Raw genomic sequence first — 15,269 nt, 5'->3', positions numbered from 1 at the left:
ACTTGTTTTTCTCTCAAGTGAGTCGATCATCAAAAACCAATCTTTGGATCTCAATCCTTATATGAACTAACCGCGAAAATCTTTTGTTAATACTAACTTTGTTTTGGTTTTGCAAAAACTTAACTCGGATTGTAGCGTCTCGATGAGAATTGAGCCCAATTTCAATTTCCTTTAGTGGACCACCGCTAAGTGTGTTCATAGGAATTCGAATGTGATACAAGTCGATCCTTCTTCCCAACTATTAATTGAAATCATAATCAATCCAATGCACACTTTTTGGAAGAAAAATGTTTTTATTATAAAGGATGGTTGATTGACAATCCTTGATTCTAGAAAACTGAAAATTTAACCCAAAGGGTATGAGGTGCTTTTCAATTCTCACGATCGAAATTGAATCGTCGCTTCATCCTCTGGCTTATGAAAAACTTAGCTAAGCATAGTAGAAATCATACCTAACATTTAAAGATAAAGAAAACTTTTAAATAAAATATAAAGAAAAGATAAAGTAAAAGAAAAGAAAATAAATTTTATAAACTAAAGAAAACTAAGAACAAATAAAAATGAGATACATATTTGAGCTTACCCTGGTGGGGTATTTATACTCTCCTAAAACCCTAAAAAAATAATAGAAATAAAAAAATAGATAATTCTTCGAATTTATTTGAATTAAATCCTAAAAATAAAGATAAATCTTAATTTAAATTCGAATTTGCGGTTGAGTCTCTCGTCTTCACGAAACTGTTGACTAAACCTTCTAGAAACTGCTAACTAGATGCCATGTTAAACGTAGTCATGCCCCAAGTCATGCCCACTAAGTTAGCCTTGATTCCAGAAAATAAAAAACTGCAGAATCACGCCATTTTGGTATCATTTCTGAAATCTGACATCCTATGCAAAAAGTTTAAACACCCAAATCAGCAACAAAAACCAACAAATCAATGAGTAATTAATAATAAAATAATAGCTATTTTAAGCACTAATCAATCCACTTTAGGTTAGATTTAAATATAGTCTTTTACTTTAAGGAGTAATCTGAATTGACCCTCGCATTAACATGCATGAACCATTTCGATTATTCGATTCAATAATTGATTAAAATAGATAAAGATTAATATTATAGCCTCCATATTAGGTTTAGTCCTTTAGGCTCTTAAATTTTTCATAATTTAACACTTTAAGTTAGGAAAACCTTAATTAACCGGCCTAGAATAATTAGGTTTTCTAAATGGTTGTATACATGCATCTTGATTTTAAAATAATAAGGCAATATTCATTTATTAAGGAATTAATAGTGCATCCTCCGCATTATGCTCAGGCAGTGACCACATGTAATTCTCGAAATAAGTCAACATCCTTTTCAAAACCCAATATCATTATTTCTCAAACTTTAAGGTAATGTCCATTTACTTTGATCCATGACGAAGCTTTCGCATTACATGCTTGAGGGTGGTCGTTAAGGTCTTGGTAAACCAATAACCTTTTTCAATATAGGCATCCATAATAAATTTTCAAATTAAATAAAATTTTGAAGTCAAAATTTACAATTTTAAATATAGTGTAATTGGCTTGGCTAGGTACCAATTTCTTGGCGCTGTGGGGTGTTAATCCTTTCCCATGCGTAATCGACTCCTGAAACTTATTTATGGTTTTCGCATACCCAAATTTGGTATTTTTGATAAAAATAAAATGTTTTATTAAAATTGTCTGATTTTAGGTGTTCCAATCGCACCTTAAAATGATTGGTGGCGACTCCTAATATTTCATTTCATTTCAAAAACCACATCGTTGCAACTAGCTGGCTTTTCCCCCAATGGCCGGTTGCGACAGGTTTTGCACTATCTTAAGAGTAAATATTTAATTTCCTTTCTTCTTAAGATTGCTAGATGCGCGTATATTTACTTTGTTTGGGAAGAACGAAACAAGAGGTAATTTACAGGTGTACATAGGGAGCAACGTGATATTTTGAATGCTATTGGTGAGGTTATTAGAATGAAAATTGTACATAGGGGTATAGATACATGTGACGATATTAATAGGAGATTTTGTTATAATTGGGGTATTCAAGGGTAAGGAGGGTAGGATTGGTTTATTGGTTGATTGTTTATAGGTGTTTGGGTTTTTTGGTATAGCTGGTTGGCTATGATTTGTAGCAGTTTTTATTGTTTTCTTGGATAAATTCAAACACAATTATCTAAAAAAAACTCTATATGAAAGCAGTAAATTACTTCCAAACTTTTAGGTACCTTACCTTAGTTCTTTTTGTTTTTATTGACCTAACTTCATCACATGCAAAGAGAAAGGAATCTTCAAAAACAAATAGCAAAACTCCAATGAGTGACCCAACCAAATAACTTCCACAAATATATATTAAAAACCCTAGAATTTGTATTCCATCAATATTGATATTTTATACATTCACGACATAAAAATCATAGAAATTAAAAAATGACATATACTCCTTTGTTGCTATTTAAATCTACTTTTATAGATACATAATATCTATAATATAAATAAATAAGTATGATATATTGTTGGATTATTATTCGTAATAAGTATGAATAAAAATGGTCTATAATGAAATTTAAAGCAAAATAAATTTAAAAATAACTCGTATAATTTACACACATTATAACATAATTTTAAAATCGTATTTTTTTAAAACACCAACTTTAACATCAAACAGCTATCTAATTGAACTCACAAAGGCAAATCTACCAGCCAAATACCAACAAGGGGGTCGCTAGCCACGAAAAACTTACTACAAGAAATCCCTTCGAACCGTACCATCGAACAGCCAACCGTAGCTGTTACCTTTGTTGGTGCCGCTGTAAAAATTATTATTAAAAATTACTTAACTCTCATTCTTCATGAAAACGACAATTTTTTGTCCGAAATTTCTCCACCTTGCCTTTTCTTTTTCGTCCTTACAAGTACGGGATGTGCACTAAATACAAGGAATTTAAACATTTGTCATTTTTAATAACCAACAAAAAGTTTAGGGTAATCTACCGTATTGGTCACTGAACTATGGGTCAATTTTATTTAGATCACTAAACAAAAATTTGTTCATTACGTCATTAAGCTTTAGTTCTAGTTTCAACCAAGTCATCTCACCTTAAATTAACAATGAGAAAACTGTATGACAGCTTTAAATTTTTATAATAATACATTTAATCCTTCGTATTGATACATCTAAACAATTTAGTTATACTTAAAATAATTTAATAAATTTAATTCTTTATGTTTAAGATTTTTATCAGTAAATATATTTTATTTTGATTTTCTATGCACATAACTAATAAATTTAATTCTTTATGGTTAAAAATTTTATCAGTAAAATTTTATCAGTAAATATATAAACCTAGTTTCCGATCGTCATTAGTCATTACCACAAATTATCAACCTAGGACGTGAAACTAAATCCAAACTTCGTACTCATTCATCATCCTCAACCATTATCTCTCCATCACAACATCAAATGGCAACATTTAACCAAAACCCTAACTTCATTGTTAGTCAACCCAACACTGTCACCATTGATCCTCACCATCATTGTTGCTCCACCATATCTCAAACACAACCATCATTAACCAATCATAAACCCAAAATCATTTCCTATCAAACCCTACCCACATTTACTATCCTTAATTTGAAACCAAATCATATGTAATTAGGGATTAACATAGATCGAATAAAATATTATTACCTGAGAATTTTATATCTCCATATGATATCCAGCTCGACTCGGATTTAAAAGAGCTCCACCTATCTCGAACTTGGCCTATAATTTGAGGTAAAAAATTGTCAAATATATAAATAAATAATACATAAAAAAGTTAGAAAAAGAAAATAAACCTCCAAATAGATAATAAATGAGAGAGAGAAAAGATACTATTTTTTTACACGATGGTTTTTTTATGATTGTTTCTTGACGATTTTAATTGTTAATAAACTCCTCTTGGTGTTAGAAGCAATATATTTCTATTTCGGTTTGATAGAATGACGAAGGAAGGAGATAAAAAATGGAGAAGATGAACAATTTAGCTTAGGGTCATGAATATCAGGATATTTTTAGTGAAATAAATACCAAATTCAAAATTATGAGGCGGGGTTTTTTAGGAAATTTTGGTGTTTTACGAAAATTGACAACGGCAGTCAATGGTGGTTGCAATAGTCACTGGTGGTCGTTACGGTTGTTGGTAATGATTTTAGGATTTTAGATATTTTTTAGAATAAAGAGAGAGAGAGATTGTAGGAAGAGAGAATAAAGAAGGAAAATAAATGAGAATTTAAACTAAAAATATGTCTTTTATTGTAAATTATTTTGGGTCAACTCGATTCGAATATTTTTTATTTTAAATCTGACTATAACATGAACCCGGTTATTACTATTCTAAAACTTTACATGTCTCTACCCAAATATGATTTTTAAAAGAAATAATTTGTTAGATCCAAATCTCATACCCATATCTATATATAGCTCTTTTATTATCCGAATAATAGAAAAATAAGAAAGCCATAAAAAAAACAATCATCTACAAGACAGATGGAAAACAAAAATTAAATTTAAATAATATAGAGGAATGAAAAGGTTATGAAAAAAGAAGAAGAGAGAAAACTTTACATTTTTTTGTCCTTGATGTTTTAGAAATCAACCCCTACAATAAAAGGGTGGGGAGACAACAAAGAAGCACATATCTCAATTTCAAGTCAATCTAACCATAGATGGGGTAGAATCTTATATAAGAAAGATTTAAGTTTAAGGCTTATTTTCATGGATCTCGAGTGGGTTTTAAAGACATTTAAGCCAACAAAAATGAAGATGAAAGATAATATTTTATTTTAATGTATCGGTCATAGTTTGATATTATCCACAGAAGAGGTCAATGATAATAATGATGTTTTGGTTTACTTTGGATGAACTCTAACCTGATTAAGATAAAGAAGGGGATTTAGTGTGAGATTATACCAAAAAAAAGTTTGATTTTGCTATAAGATCAAATTAAGAGAGCTTGTAAATTTATTGATTAATCTTTTCAAATTATTTAGAATTACCACTGAATTAATTAAATATGTAATTATGGAGGATTAAATGTATTATTAGATGGAGTATTTTTTAAAACTATGATATCAGTTTCATCGTTATCGATTTTCCAAAAAGGTAAACTTGATTGAAAATGAAATAAAAACTTAGTGACCTTTTTGATAAAATTTATTGTTTAGTAATCAAAATAAAATCGAGCTCTTTAAGGGGAAAATCGACGAAATAGTGTTTTTTTTTTGTGTGTATGAAAAAACAAGAGGATCTCCCTTCAAACATTGACGTTCCTGTTTTGGTGGTCCTCACACACATTCGAGCACCGCCTCGCTCAACTGGGCTCCACCTTTTTTCCGGTATTCAACCAAAAATATCGGGTCTACGGCATCTACGGTCTCAAAACCTTCTCCTATACACTACGTATACCTTCCCAAACTTGCTTTTGCAGGGGGAGGTAAATTCTGAAGAGTTTTTATTTATTTATTTATTTATTTTTAGGGTTTACTTCCGATCCATTTTTACCCTCCTATCTACCCACAAAAAGATCCTGTCTTTGAAAAAAAAGTTGGAACTTGAAAGGAATAGATAGCGAGAGAATAAAAACATCAAGGAAGAGATTCCATCTTCTGTATATTTGCCATTTACTTCTTCGCTTCATGGTAAAGATCTTGTCTCTGGATGCCTTTTATGGTTTATGCTATCGTACGTACTAGTCTTAGTACTTTGAGATTTCCCCCCTCTTTAAATTTGCCTTGTTTGTGCATATCTGATCATATTCGACCCTGTTTTTTTAAAGAAGAAAATACAACGGGGGTTTAAGTTTGTTTTTGACAAATGGTTATTATTTTTTCATAGCGTATTGGGTATTATAATCATGTTTTTTTTCTTCATTGTCAATAAGTAAATGGAGTATATGTATTTTTTATTTGGGGTTTTGTTTTTTGTTTTACTTTTAGGTTTCATTTTATTGGTTGGATGACTTGTTTATTTGGTTTGTGGGATTTCCAGGCATTCACGGAAGGTGGTGTTTTGACTTTTAAAGCCTAGAGAGAGAGCATTTTTTTGTTTAAAAAAAAATCTTTTTTGATAGATTGAGGAAAAAAAAAAGTATTTCAGCTTGTATAGATTAGATGGGTTTCAAGTGATTATCTTTTTCTTGTTTTTTTTTCCAAAAAAAAGAAAAGAATAAGAAAACGGAAAAGAGATCTAGGCATGGCAGAGTCTCATTCTTGATTGTTCTTCTTCTAGGCTTTGATTGGTTTATTGATTTTCAATGAAACCGAGTTTGATTTTTTAGTGTCAATTGTTGATGAGCTTGAAGAATCTTTAGTTTCAGAGTAAATATTTCCGGACAATCTCTTGATTGTGTCCCTTCTTCGAAGGAGGAAAACATAGAAGGGAAGATAAAAAAAAGGAAGCTTTGGGTTTAAGATTTTGTAGTTTTTAAAGTTTGTAAGTATTTGGAGTGAAATACAGAGATCATAAGAAATGTCAGGAGAGGCAAATTCATGGATTAGGAGAACCAATTTTTCACACACTGTTTGTCATAGGTTGGACTCATCTGGATTGGGTTCTTTTCCTTTGAATCTACAATCAAACAAGGAGCAAGAGCTGAGCTTAGGATCCAAGCCGAGTTCAACCGTGTCTTCCCATAATCCCGAACCAGTTCGCAATTATCCTCAGGTTCAGCCAAATCGGATCATGAACAAGCAAAGATCTTTATCCCCTGCCCCTCAGACTGTTCTGTCGGATACATTCAAGGAAGCAAGGTCCGAGAGTAAGAGATTCTCAACCCCACACCCTCAAAGGAAAGAATCCGGCAAGCGACGCCTTGAAAAGTTTTTCCCCAAAGAATCCCATGACAAGAAAGGGTCCAGTTCACCTGCACCATCAAATTCAAGCCCCCTTAGGCACTTGGGGTCCTTGAAGGTTTCAGATGGGACAAAGGGCGGGAAAGAATCTGCTTGGACCAAGTATTTTGACCATGCTGGTATAAGGGTTAACGCTGTAGAAGCAGCTGATGAGCACACTGTTGATCTATCCCAGCTATTTCTGGGGCTTAGATTCGCACATGGTGCTCATAGCCGCCTTTATCATGGCATATATAAGGAGGAAGCTGTTGCAGTTAAGATTATTAGGGTACCTGATGACGACAATGGAGACTTGGCCGATAGATTAGAGAAGCAGTTCAATAGAGAGGTTCATCTTTTATCTGGACTGCACCATCAGAATGTTATAAAGGTAAAATTGCTTTTCCATATGTATCTTGCTGTGGTATTAGATTTTTTTTTTCATGGCATGTGTTACGAGTCTCACTTTTACTCTTGATCTGTTAACCAGTTTATAGCAGCATGTAGAAAGCCACCTGTTTATTGTGTTATAACAGAATATTTATCAGAGGGTTCATTAAGGGCATACTTGCACAAGCTTGATGACAAGTCTCTTCCATTGAAGAAGTTACTCGTTATTGCTCTGGAAATTGCCTGTGGAATGGAATACATTCATTCTCAAGGAGTCATTCATCGCGATCTTAAACCAGAGAACATCCTGATTGATCAGGAATTCCACATGAAAATTGCTGATTTTGGTATAGCTTGTGAGGAGGCATATTGTGATCTACTGGCCGATGACCCCGGGACTTATCGTTGGATGGCACCTGAGATGATAAAAAAGAAATCGTATGGAAGGAAGGTGGACGTGTATAGCTTCGGACTGGTCTTGTGGGAAATGATGGCGGGAACGATCCCATATGAGGATATGAATCCTATGCAAGCTGCTTTTGCAGTTGTGAACAAGGTATGTCCCTAAATATCATCATTCTAGTGCATGATATTAATGTCCTCATTTCATTCAGGCCTTGTAAAAATTTTCATTGAGAATGAACTTCCACACACACTGTAGACATTTTTAAATGGTATTTCATCTCCTTGATCATCTAATCAACTGAAGATTGAAATCTTGGTGTGCATAATATGGAATATGACTGCATCGAAAGTCTTTACAGTTGAATTTTAGACTGTATTCGGAATACAGTTTAAACTGAAGATAAAAATCATATCAATATGTGGCTATTCTAACACCATTCGGAGACAACAATAGATACTTAATAAGAAGGCAGCATCACAGTTTTCCAATCTTTAACTGTACATTGTTTGGATGACATTTCGGAAGTTGGGTACATGGCTATTATCAGAGATTATTCTACTTGAAATTTTTACTTGCATTACATGGGCGAACTGAAATGTAATTGTGGCATCTTTGTGAATGACGTGTTGACTTGGGAAGGTTTTATTTGATTATATCTGTAATTCTGATATCAGAAGTTGTGTTTTTACTAGAATTTGAGACCTGTTATCCCCAAAGACTGTCCACCCGCCATGCGAGCTTTAATCGAGCAATGTTGGTCATTAAACCCGGAGAAGAGGCCGGAGTTTTGGCAGATAGTGAAGGTGTTGGAGCAATTCGAGTTGTTGCTCGATCGCGATGGCACCCTGAATTTGGTAGCGAACCCAAGCTGCCAGGATCATAAGAAACGGCTGCTTCATTGGATTCAAAAGCTTGGTCCTGCACACAACCCTCACTCTTATGTCTATTCTCCACCTATGCTTAAACCTAAGTTCTCATGAATATTTATTTGGACCTGGCTTTTCTAGTGTCACCGGGTCGTTTGTAATTAAAAGCTTCGAGCTGCTGCTGCTTTATTTGTACCTCATATGTCACATTCTTGTGGGAGTGAATGAAATAGATTGGTAGGCAATGACATGCATCAAGTTGGGGTTTTTTTTTTTGTTATTTTTTACAGAGGCATAACCCTTTAGATGGAAATAGCCGTTTAAGCACGATTGAATTCATGATTTTTATAATATGGTATTAATCAAATTAAGATTTTTTTATATATAAAATCATTAAAAGTTACTAGCTATTTTATGATTGTCATAGTTATTGTGTTAATCAAACTAAGATAATATTTTATAAAAAAAATATATTGAAACACATCATTATAAATATTTATCCATATATTGTTATAATTATCAACTACCTTGTAGTCATATCTTCACTGAACTGTCAATTTTATATTTATTAAAAAAGTCAAAGGGCAAAGTAATGCAAAACAAATTCTTTGAATTAGGCGGCCATGTCCCAATCTTGTGTAGGTACAATGTAACAAACTTGGTCTACATTAATTGTTAAGCGGTTTGTAATTGGACGGCTGGTTATCCCTACCAAATAGCAAATGTCAGTGTCAATGTCAATGTGTTCTATTCTGACCCGTTCTTGTTGGCGGCTTTGTAACTAAAGCTGTAGATTTCTTTTGGATTTTTTCAGCGAAGCCCATCTATCAGTGCTAGTTTGGGCCTACTTTAATACTACGTTTTAATAAGTTTGATTACTTTTAAATTTTAAAATTTGTCTTGTTTTGATCATGAAATTATATAAACTTTTGAGTTATTTTTTGAATCACTAACCGAAAATATGTAGTTATTATGCTTTTTTTTATAAAAAAAAATTATAAACGAAGGTAGCCGTGATTATTAGTTGCCCATCGTCGATCATCGATACTAATAAGATTAACTAGACATCATTAAAATATGTCATTAGAATATTTAATAGTTTATAAATAATTGGGTAAGAATATAATATTTCAAGGACATTTTCAGTACATATATCATGCGAAAAGAAATTGAATAAATACTTACTTTGAAGTCCAAAGTTAAAATTTAGTGGATGAAATCCAAAGGTGTGGAATGGAATGGAATGTTCTAGTTACAACGAGACCATCATCACCCTGGATGAGACGGGCTTTCACAAATACAACGACTACTTATTGTCTGTTGAGAAGATTATGCATTTGATTTTGAACAACCGAGGTAACTATAAGTAAAAAAAATATTATTGTTGGTGGTTGAGTTTGTGATATAATAACAAAAGATTCTTAAAAAAAAATAAACACCATTAATTCATGGATTTCGAAAGAGAGGAAGAAGAAAATTGTTTAAAGTGGTAGGAGCTTCGAAAAAAGATTCAAAATAGGATGAACTCTTGCTTTTAAGATGATAGTAAATAACAATTCCCAAGTAGTGGAAAGATGAAGCAAGGAATAAGAATGTGTATGTTGGGGTTAAGGACCACAGAACTAAAAGTAAGTGACGTGGTCCGTTTTACTCCCTACACTACACGGACAGGTCGTCACCATTCTAGCCTCACCATGGATAATCGAGTCCATCTAATTAATTTTTTAGTAAAATATAGTAATGGTCACTGAACGTTTCTAAAGCTTGCATTTAGGTCCCCCAACGTTTAAAACTTATAATACAGTCCTCCAACATTTAGTCTGTTTGCAATATAGTCCCCGACGTAACCGGCCGTTTGACGCCGTTACACTTCCGTTAGAAGAAGATGGCGTGGCAGTCCTCCAACATTTAGTCCGTTTGCAATATGGTTACTGAATTTTCAGGCGCTTGCATTTAGGTCCTCAACTTTTAAAATTTACAACACAATCCTCAATTTCATTCTAAACCCCAGATTCCAAAATAATTCAATTACATTCTAACCCTAAATTCTAAAATACTTTAATTTAGGGTTTATAATGTAATTGAAATATTTTAGAATTTGGGGTTTAGAATGTAAATGAAGTGTTTTGGAATTTTGAACATGAATTTGTTATTTGATAGTGTTTACTTTAATATTAATTTGAGGTTTGTTGCATGCACATCCAATGACTGCTGTACTTTTGAACATGAAAAGTGCACCTATCACGTTTATTGCATAAACCATTGAAGTAAAAGTAATAAGGCCAATTTGTCTTGTTCGTAGCTGCCGCACTTTGGTATGACAATCCAATAGGTTTGGATGGAACTTGAGCATGCACATCCAACGGCTGCGAAAATAGTAAAGAGTTTTAGTTCATAAGACTACAACATACAACCAAGCAATAACTAAAATAAACCAAGAATATCAATTGATAACTCATTCAAAATGAGGACTTAATAAATAAAGGGAAAGAGGTTCGGCCATAGTCACTCCAAAAGCTAATGTGTCAAATGGGTTGTTTAAGATAGAGATTAGATGCCAAATAAAACATTATCAGTTGCAAATGCATTAATGGCCTATCCTTTTAACATATAATTGCTTCTAATGCTCCATTTTAATGATCCTCAATAGCCAAACATGATGAGAATCTAAAGCAGATAACGGAACTAAAATCATAGGACCCTATAATTCTTGTAAATTCATGGCATGTCAGCAATAAAAGACACTGTGAAACATAGAGGACACTGCAACAAACATATATATGCTAGAAATTAAGGTGCAAATTTGCAATGACCGGGCAACATATCAAGTAGCTGCTCAAGTTAGATTAGAATTTCCCATGCATCCCTGACTGAAAAGTTAACCTGGACTTTTCTCAATGGACCCTTATTCAAATCAACACCTCCACAGAATTTGAAGTTAGATTAGAATTTCCCATGCATCCTCGACTGAAAAGTTATGCTGGAAATGAGAAGAGATAATCGAAAAAGGAAATTCGAGATCGAAAAGGAATTTGGGGTTTAGAATGAAATTAAGGTATGTGTTGCAAGTTTTAAAAGTTGGGGGACCTAAATGCAAGCACCTGAAAATTTCAGTGACCATATTGAAAACGTACTAATGGCAGTGTAACGGCGTCAAACGGCCGGTTACATCGGGGACCATATTGCAAACGGACTAAACGTTGGAGGACTGTATTGCAAGTTTTAAAAGTTGGGGGACCTAAATGCAAGTGCCAAAAAAATTGAGTGACCATTACTATACTTTACCCATAATTTTTCCCAGTTTTGGCTCCACAAGGATTCAAACAAGTAATTCTTGTCAGCTAGATGTGAGAAGAATGATTAAGGCAAAATCCCCCGACAACAAAAACTCAACTTTCATATTCAATACCATTTACCCTTACTGTTTATGGCATAACCCATCCTTAACATTTTCATTTTATCCTAAGCCAAAGGTCATTTATAAATGTCAAAGGTTTATCCAATACCAAAATCCCCACATTTGTTACGATTTAAAGTGAGAAATTATTTTAAATAAATACTATAAAATTTCATTTATACAATCTTATCTATTTTAGTATTAAATTTTAAAATTCTTAACTATAACATCTAATTTATTTCATCTTAAATCAAAATTATTAAATCTTGAATAAGATAAATAATATTAAATAGAAAAAATTATGTAAACTAAATTCATATAAAATAACCAACGAGTTAAAAATTATTTTTTTTATGATTGGCATGTGCTGTAAATCTTTAAAGCCTCGAAGTTTTAAATCCAGAATTGAAACAACAGCTTTTGTAAATTAAAATGGCCAATGTGACGGACCACTCAACCCCACCATTTTGTTCATATCAGCGAAGCTTTTTTTTTTTTTTCCCAATTGGCATTCAGTTTCTGCTAGGGGAAGCTTTATTTCAAGGCTTTAACACGACAAAGAGATCAGTAAACACATCAACTATTTATCTGTTAGCTGCTCTTTGACTATCTGTTTCCCAAAGAGAGAGTATTGATTCAATAATATCCATGGAGAACAACAACCCTAATGATTCCTCGAGACCAGATAGAAAACTCATCGAGAGAGACAGGAGAACTCGCATGAAAGCTCTCTGTTCCGAGCTCCATGCTCTCTTACCCCATCATAAACCTAGGGTTTTTCTCTTTTCATGCAATTTCTTTCTTTCCTTAATATCTGTTAAATATTCTCTCATTAATCTCTTTATTTTTCTGCATTGCACGATGATTGAAATGTTCTTTTCTTCACAGGAGCCAACAACACTGCCAGAGCAGCTTCAAGAAGCAGCAAAATATATAAAAAAGTTGCAGACAGATTTGGAGAGAATGAAGCAAAAGAAAGACAGCTTAATGGGAGTTGAAAGGTGGAAGAATACAACAACAAGCGGCAGGAGTAATGAACCGAAATCTCCTGAAATCCAAATTCATGAAATGGGTTCATCGTTGGTGATCGGGTTAACAACCGACACCAACAGTAGTCGATTTATTTTTAATCACACAATTCGTATTCTTCACGAAGAGGGAGCCGAGATTGCAAGTGCCAGTTTCTCTGTCGTTGACGATACTGTTTTCCATACTATACATCTTACGGTAGCCATTTTAATTGCTCTCACTTTCATCAAAGTTGAGGGAATGTTTTAATCTATTTGGGAAATTGTGTAGATTGGGGATGAATCGGCACCAGATTATGAGGCTGCTTCCAGGATATCAGAGAGACTGAACAAGTTTGTCGATGCTGCTGCTGATGCATGAGAGCTGGTTTGTAAACAATCTGAATTACCCTATTCTGACAGATCAAGCTCCTTCTTGCTAGTGTTATTGACTATGATGTTTCAAGTTTCTATGTGAAACAAGTAACCTACACATTAGAACCTACTTAAACTAAGGATTAAAACATTAGTAAGTACTTTTATATGATGTTTGCTTTTGCTTGGAAATTTATTAATGTTGATCTTTCACTCGTTCTATATATATATTGTTTTACGTATTTTCGATAGACATTAAGTGATCTTTCTCTCAAGTCTTTTAGGAAGTTAAATAATATAGGTTTAATTAGTGAAATATTGTTGTTAATTCTTTTTTGATGGTTATAAGAAATTATTTAGAGAGATAGGTTGAATGTAATATAATCAGTAAAGATCATTTAAATTATAGAGACATAAAATAAAAAAAAAAACTTAAAATTTAAAATAAAACTGGGTGTTTAACTCAACGTGAAAAATAATATTTGTTCATTTTAAGTTACCTCAGCATTGTCCAAGTCAGTGGAAGTTATCAGATGAGTTTGATTGATTGTAATTTTATTTTTTATTATATAGATTGAATTAAAAAATAAAATTATGAAAATCAAAATATTTTTTTTATATTTTTTGCAACAAAAGTATACGTATCAAATTCTTATAAATAATTATAATTTATGTAAAAAAGAATTAAATGTTTAAGTTCGACAAATTCAAAGGTTTAAAACTATTGATGAAAAATTCAAAACTAAAGGCCAGAACGATATCTTTTAGAAAGAAAACAGCGATAACTTAAACACATTTAGTCTTACCAGTGCATAAATCTTGAAAAATAGTATGGATTTTTCCTTGTAAAAAATATTTTAGTTCATGTATTTTTATTCTCATTTAATTTGATCCTAAAATTGTAAAAAAAAATATTACAATCGTCGACAACTGACGAAAACTTTTCAGATCATTGTACAAACTATCTCAAACTCATAAATAAATTATAAACAATATTATTTCCTAAAAATTCAATAAAAATATTTCACAAATTTAGTCTACAATAAATTCTTGATCCTGTATAGGTTTTGTCATTTCATTTCCCATGCTCTAGTATGATGTTGAAGATGGTCCATCATATGGAACTATGGAATGATCTGCACCTGCAGATCCGACTAAGAGTGTAAACAAGCCGAATCGAGTTCGAGTATTGCCAAGCTCGACTCAAACTCGAAAACTTTAAATATAAGCTCGACTCGACTCGAAAACTCATGAACCTAAAATTTTTAAGCTCGACTCGAACTCAAAACATAATATTGAAAACTCGACTCGAAAAGGCACGAACTCAAAAATAAATTCAGGAGCTCGATTGAAGCTCGAGACTTAAACTCAATTGAAGCTCAAATTTGAGCTTGATTTTGAGCTCGATTCAAGCTCAAAAACATGTTAATATTTATTTGTTGAAACGCATCCCCTTTTATACACTCACTTTACCCCTTATTCCCCAAAAACCACCGATGTGGGATATCAAAAACACCAGGAGCAGAAAGACGCTGAGGTGCATTTTTTTATTTGAAACATTTTACTGCTGTTTATTATGTGGTTTTTCCTTCTTTTATTTGCGTATAGGCTTGTTGGATGAACGTCTAGAGTTCTTCACTGGTCTATAGTTTTATTATGCAGGTTCTTGCAGAAGCAAAAAGAATAGTTGAGTCACGTATGGCTGCATGGGTATGTATCATCTGAACAAGCTGCTATTGTGGCTGCTGAAGAACCTGATTTGCCCATTATCTCAGATATCGATCCTGAAAGTGCCGAGAGGGCTATCGGTCCTGGAGATACTATATCTCTATCCAATGTTCAAGTTCCTACTGCACCTTCAACCTCAGTAATTGTTGATAATTCCTCTACTCTTGGTTCCTTGTATATGGTATGTGCAGCATGTGGTCTTCTGTTTTCTC

At 32.9% G+C, this 15,269-nt stretch overlaps 2 protein-coding genes across 2 annotated transcripts; both read left to right on the top strand.

The window, feature by feature from the left end:
• Positions 1–6,526: 6,526 nt before the first annotated feature.
• LOC120209879 (serine/threonine/tyrosine-protein kinase HT1-like) lies at positions 6,527–8,808 on the top strand. The gene is made up of 3 exons (XM_039208764.1): positions 6,527–7,279; positions 7,379–7,834; positions 8,377–8,808. Exons 1-3 carry the CDS (start codon positions 6,527–6,529, stop codon positions 8,662–8,664), a joined length of 1,497 nt encoding a protein of 498 aa, XP_039064695.1. The 3' UTR covers positions 8,665–8,808.
• A 3,672-nt stretch (positions 8,809–12,480) lies between these two features.
• LOC120209876 (transcription factor bHLH162-like) lies at positions 12,481–13,336 on the top strand. The gene is made up of 3 exons (XM_039208761.1): positions 12,481–12,721; positions 12,836–13,174; positions 13,247–13,336. The coding sequence occupies exons 1-3, from the start codon at positions 12,596–12,598 to the stop codon at positions 13,334–13,336; spliced, it is 555 nt and encodes a 184-aa protein (XP_039064692.1). The 5' UTR covers positions 12,481–12,595.
• The last annotated feature ends 1,933 nt before the right edge of the window (positions 13,337–15,269 follow it).

This window comes from Hibiscus syriacus, unplaced genomic scaffold (assembly GCF_006381635.1).
Source record: "Hibiscus syriacus cultivar Baekdansim isolate YM2019G1 unplaced genomic scaffold, ASM638163v2 tig00020682_pilon, whole genome shotgun sequence".
NCBI lineage: Eukaryota > Viridiplantae > Streptophyta > Magnoliopsida > Malvales > Malvaceae > Hibiscus > Hibiscus syriacus.
This window is presented reverse-complemented; position numbering and strand designations above follow the sequence as displayed.

Excerpts from the sequence above, each read along its gene's own strand:
- LOC120209876 (XM_039208761.1), top strand. The coding sequence starts at position 12,596 with ATGGAGAACAACAACCCTAATGATTCCTCGAGACCAGATAGAAAACTC. Across the intron at positions 12,722-12,835 it reads TACCCCATCATAAACCTAGG|GAGCCAACAACACTGCCAGA; the intron begins GTTTTTCTCTTT and ends TTTTCTTCACAG. Across the intron at positions 13,175-13,246 it reads TCCATACTATACATCTTACG|ATTGGGGATGAATCGGCACC; the intron begins GTAGCCATTTTA and ends GAAATTGTGTAG.
- LOC120209879 (XM_039208764.1), top strand. The coding sequence starts at position 6,527 with ATGTCAGGAGAGGCAAATTCATGGATTAGGAGAACCAATTTTTCACAC. Across the intron at positions 7,280-7,378 it reads ACCATCAGAATGTTATAAAG|TTTATAGCAGCATGTAGAAA; the intron begins GTAAAATTGCTT and ends TCTGTTAACCAG. Across the intron at positions 7,835-8,376 it reads CTTTTGCAGTTGTGAACAAG|AATTTGAGACCTGTTATCCC; the intron begins GTATGTCCCTAA and ends TGTTTTTACTAG.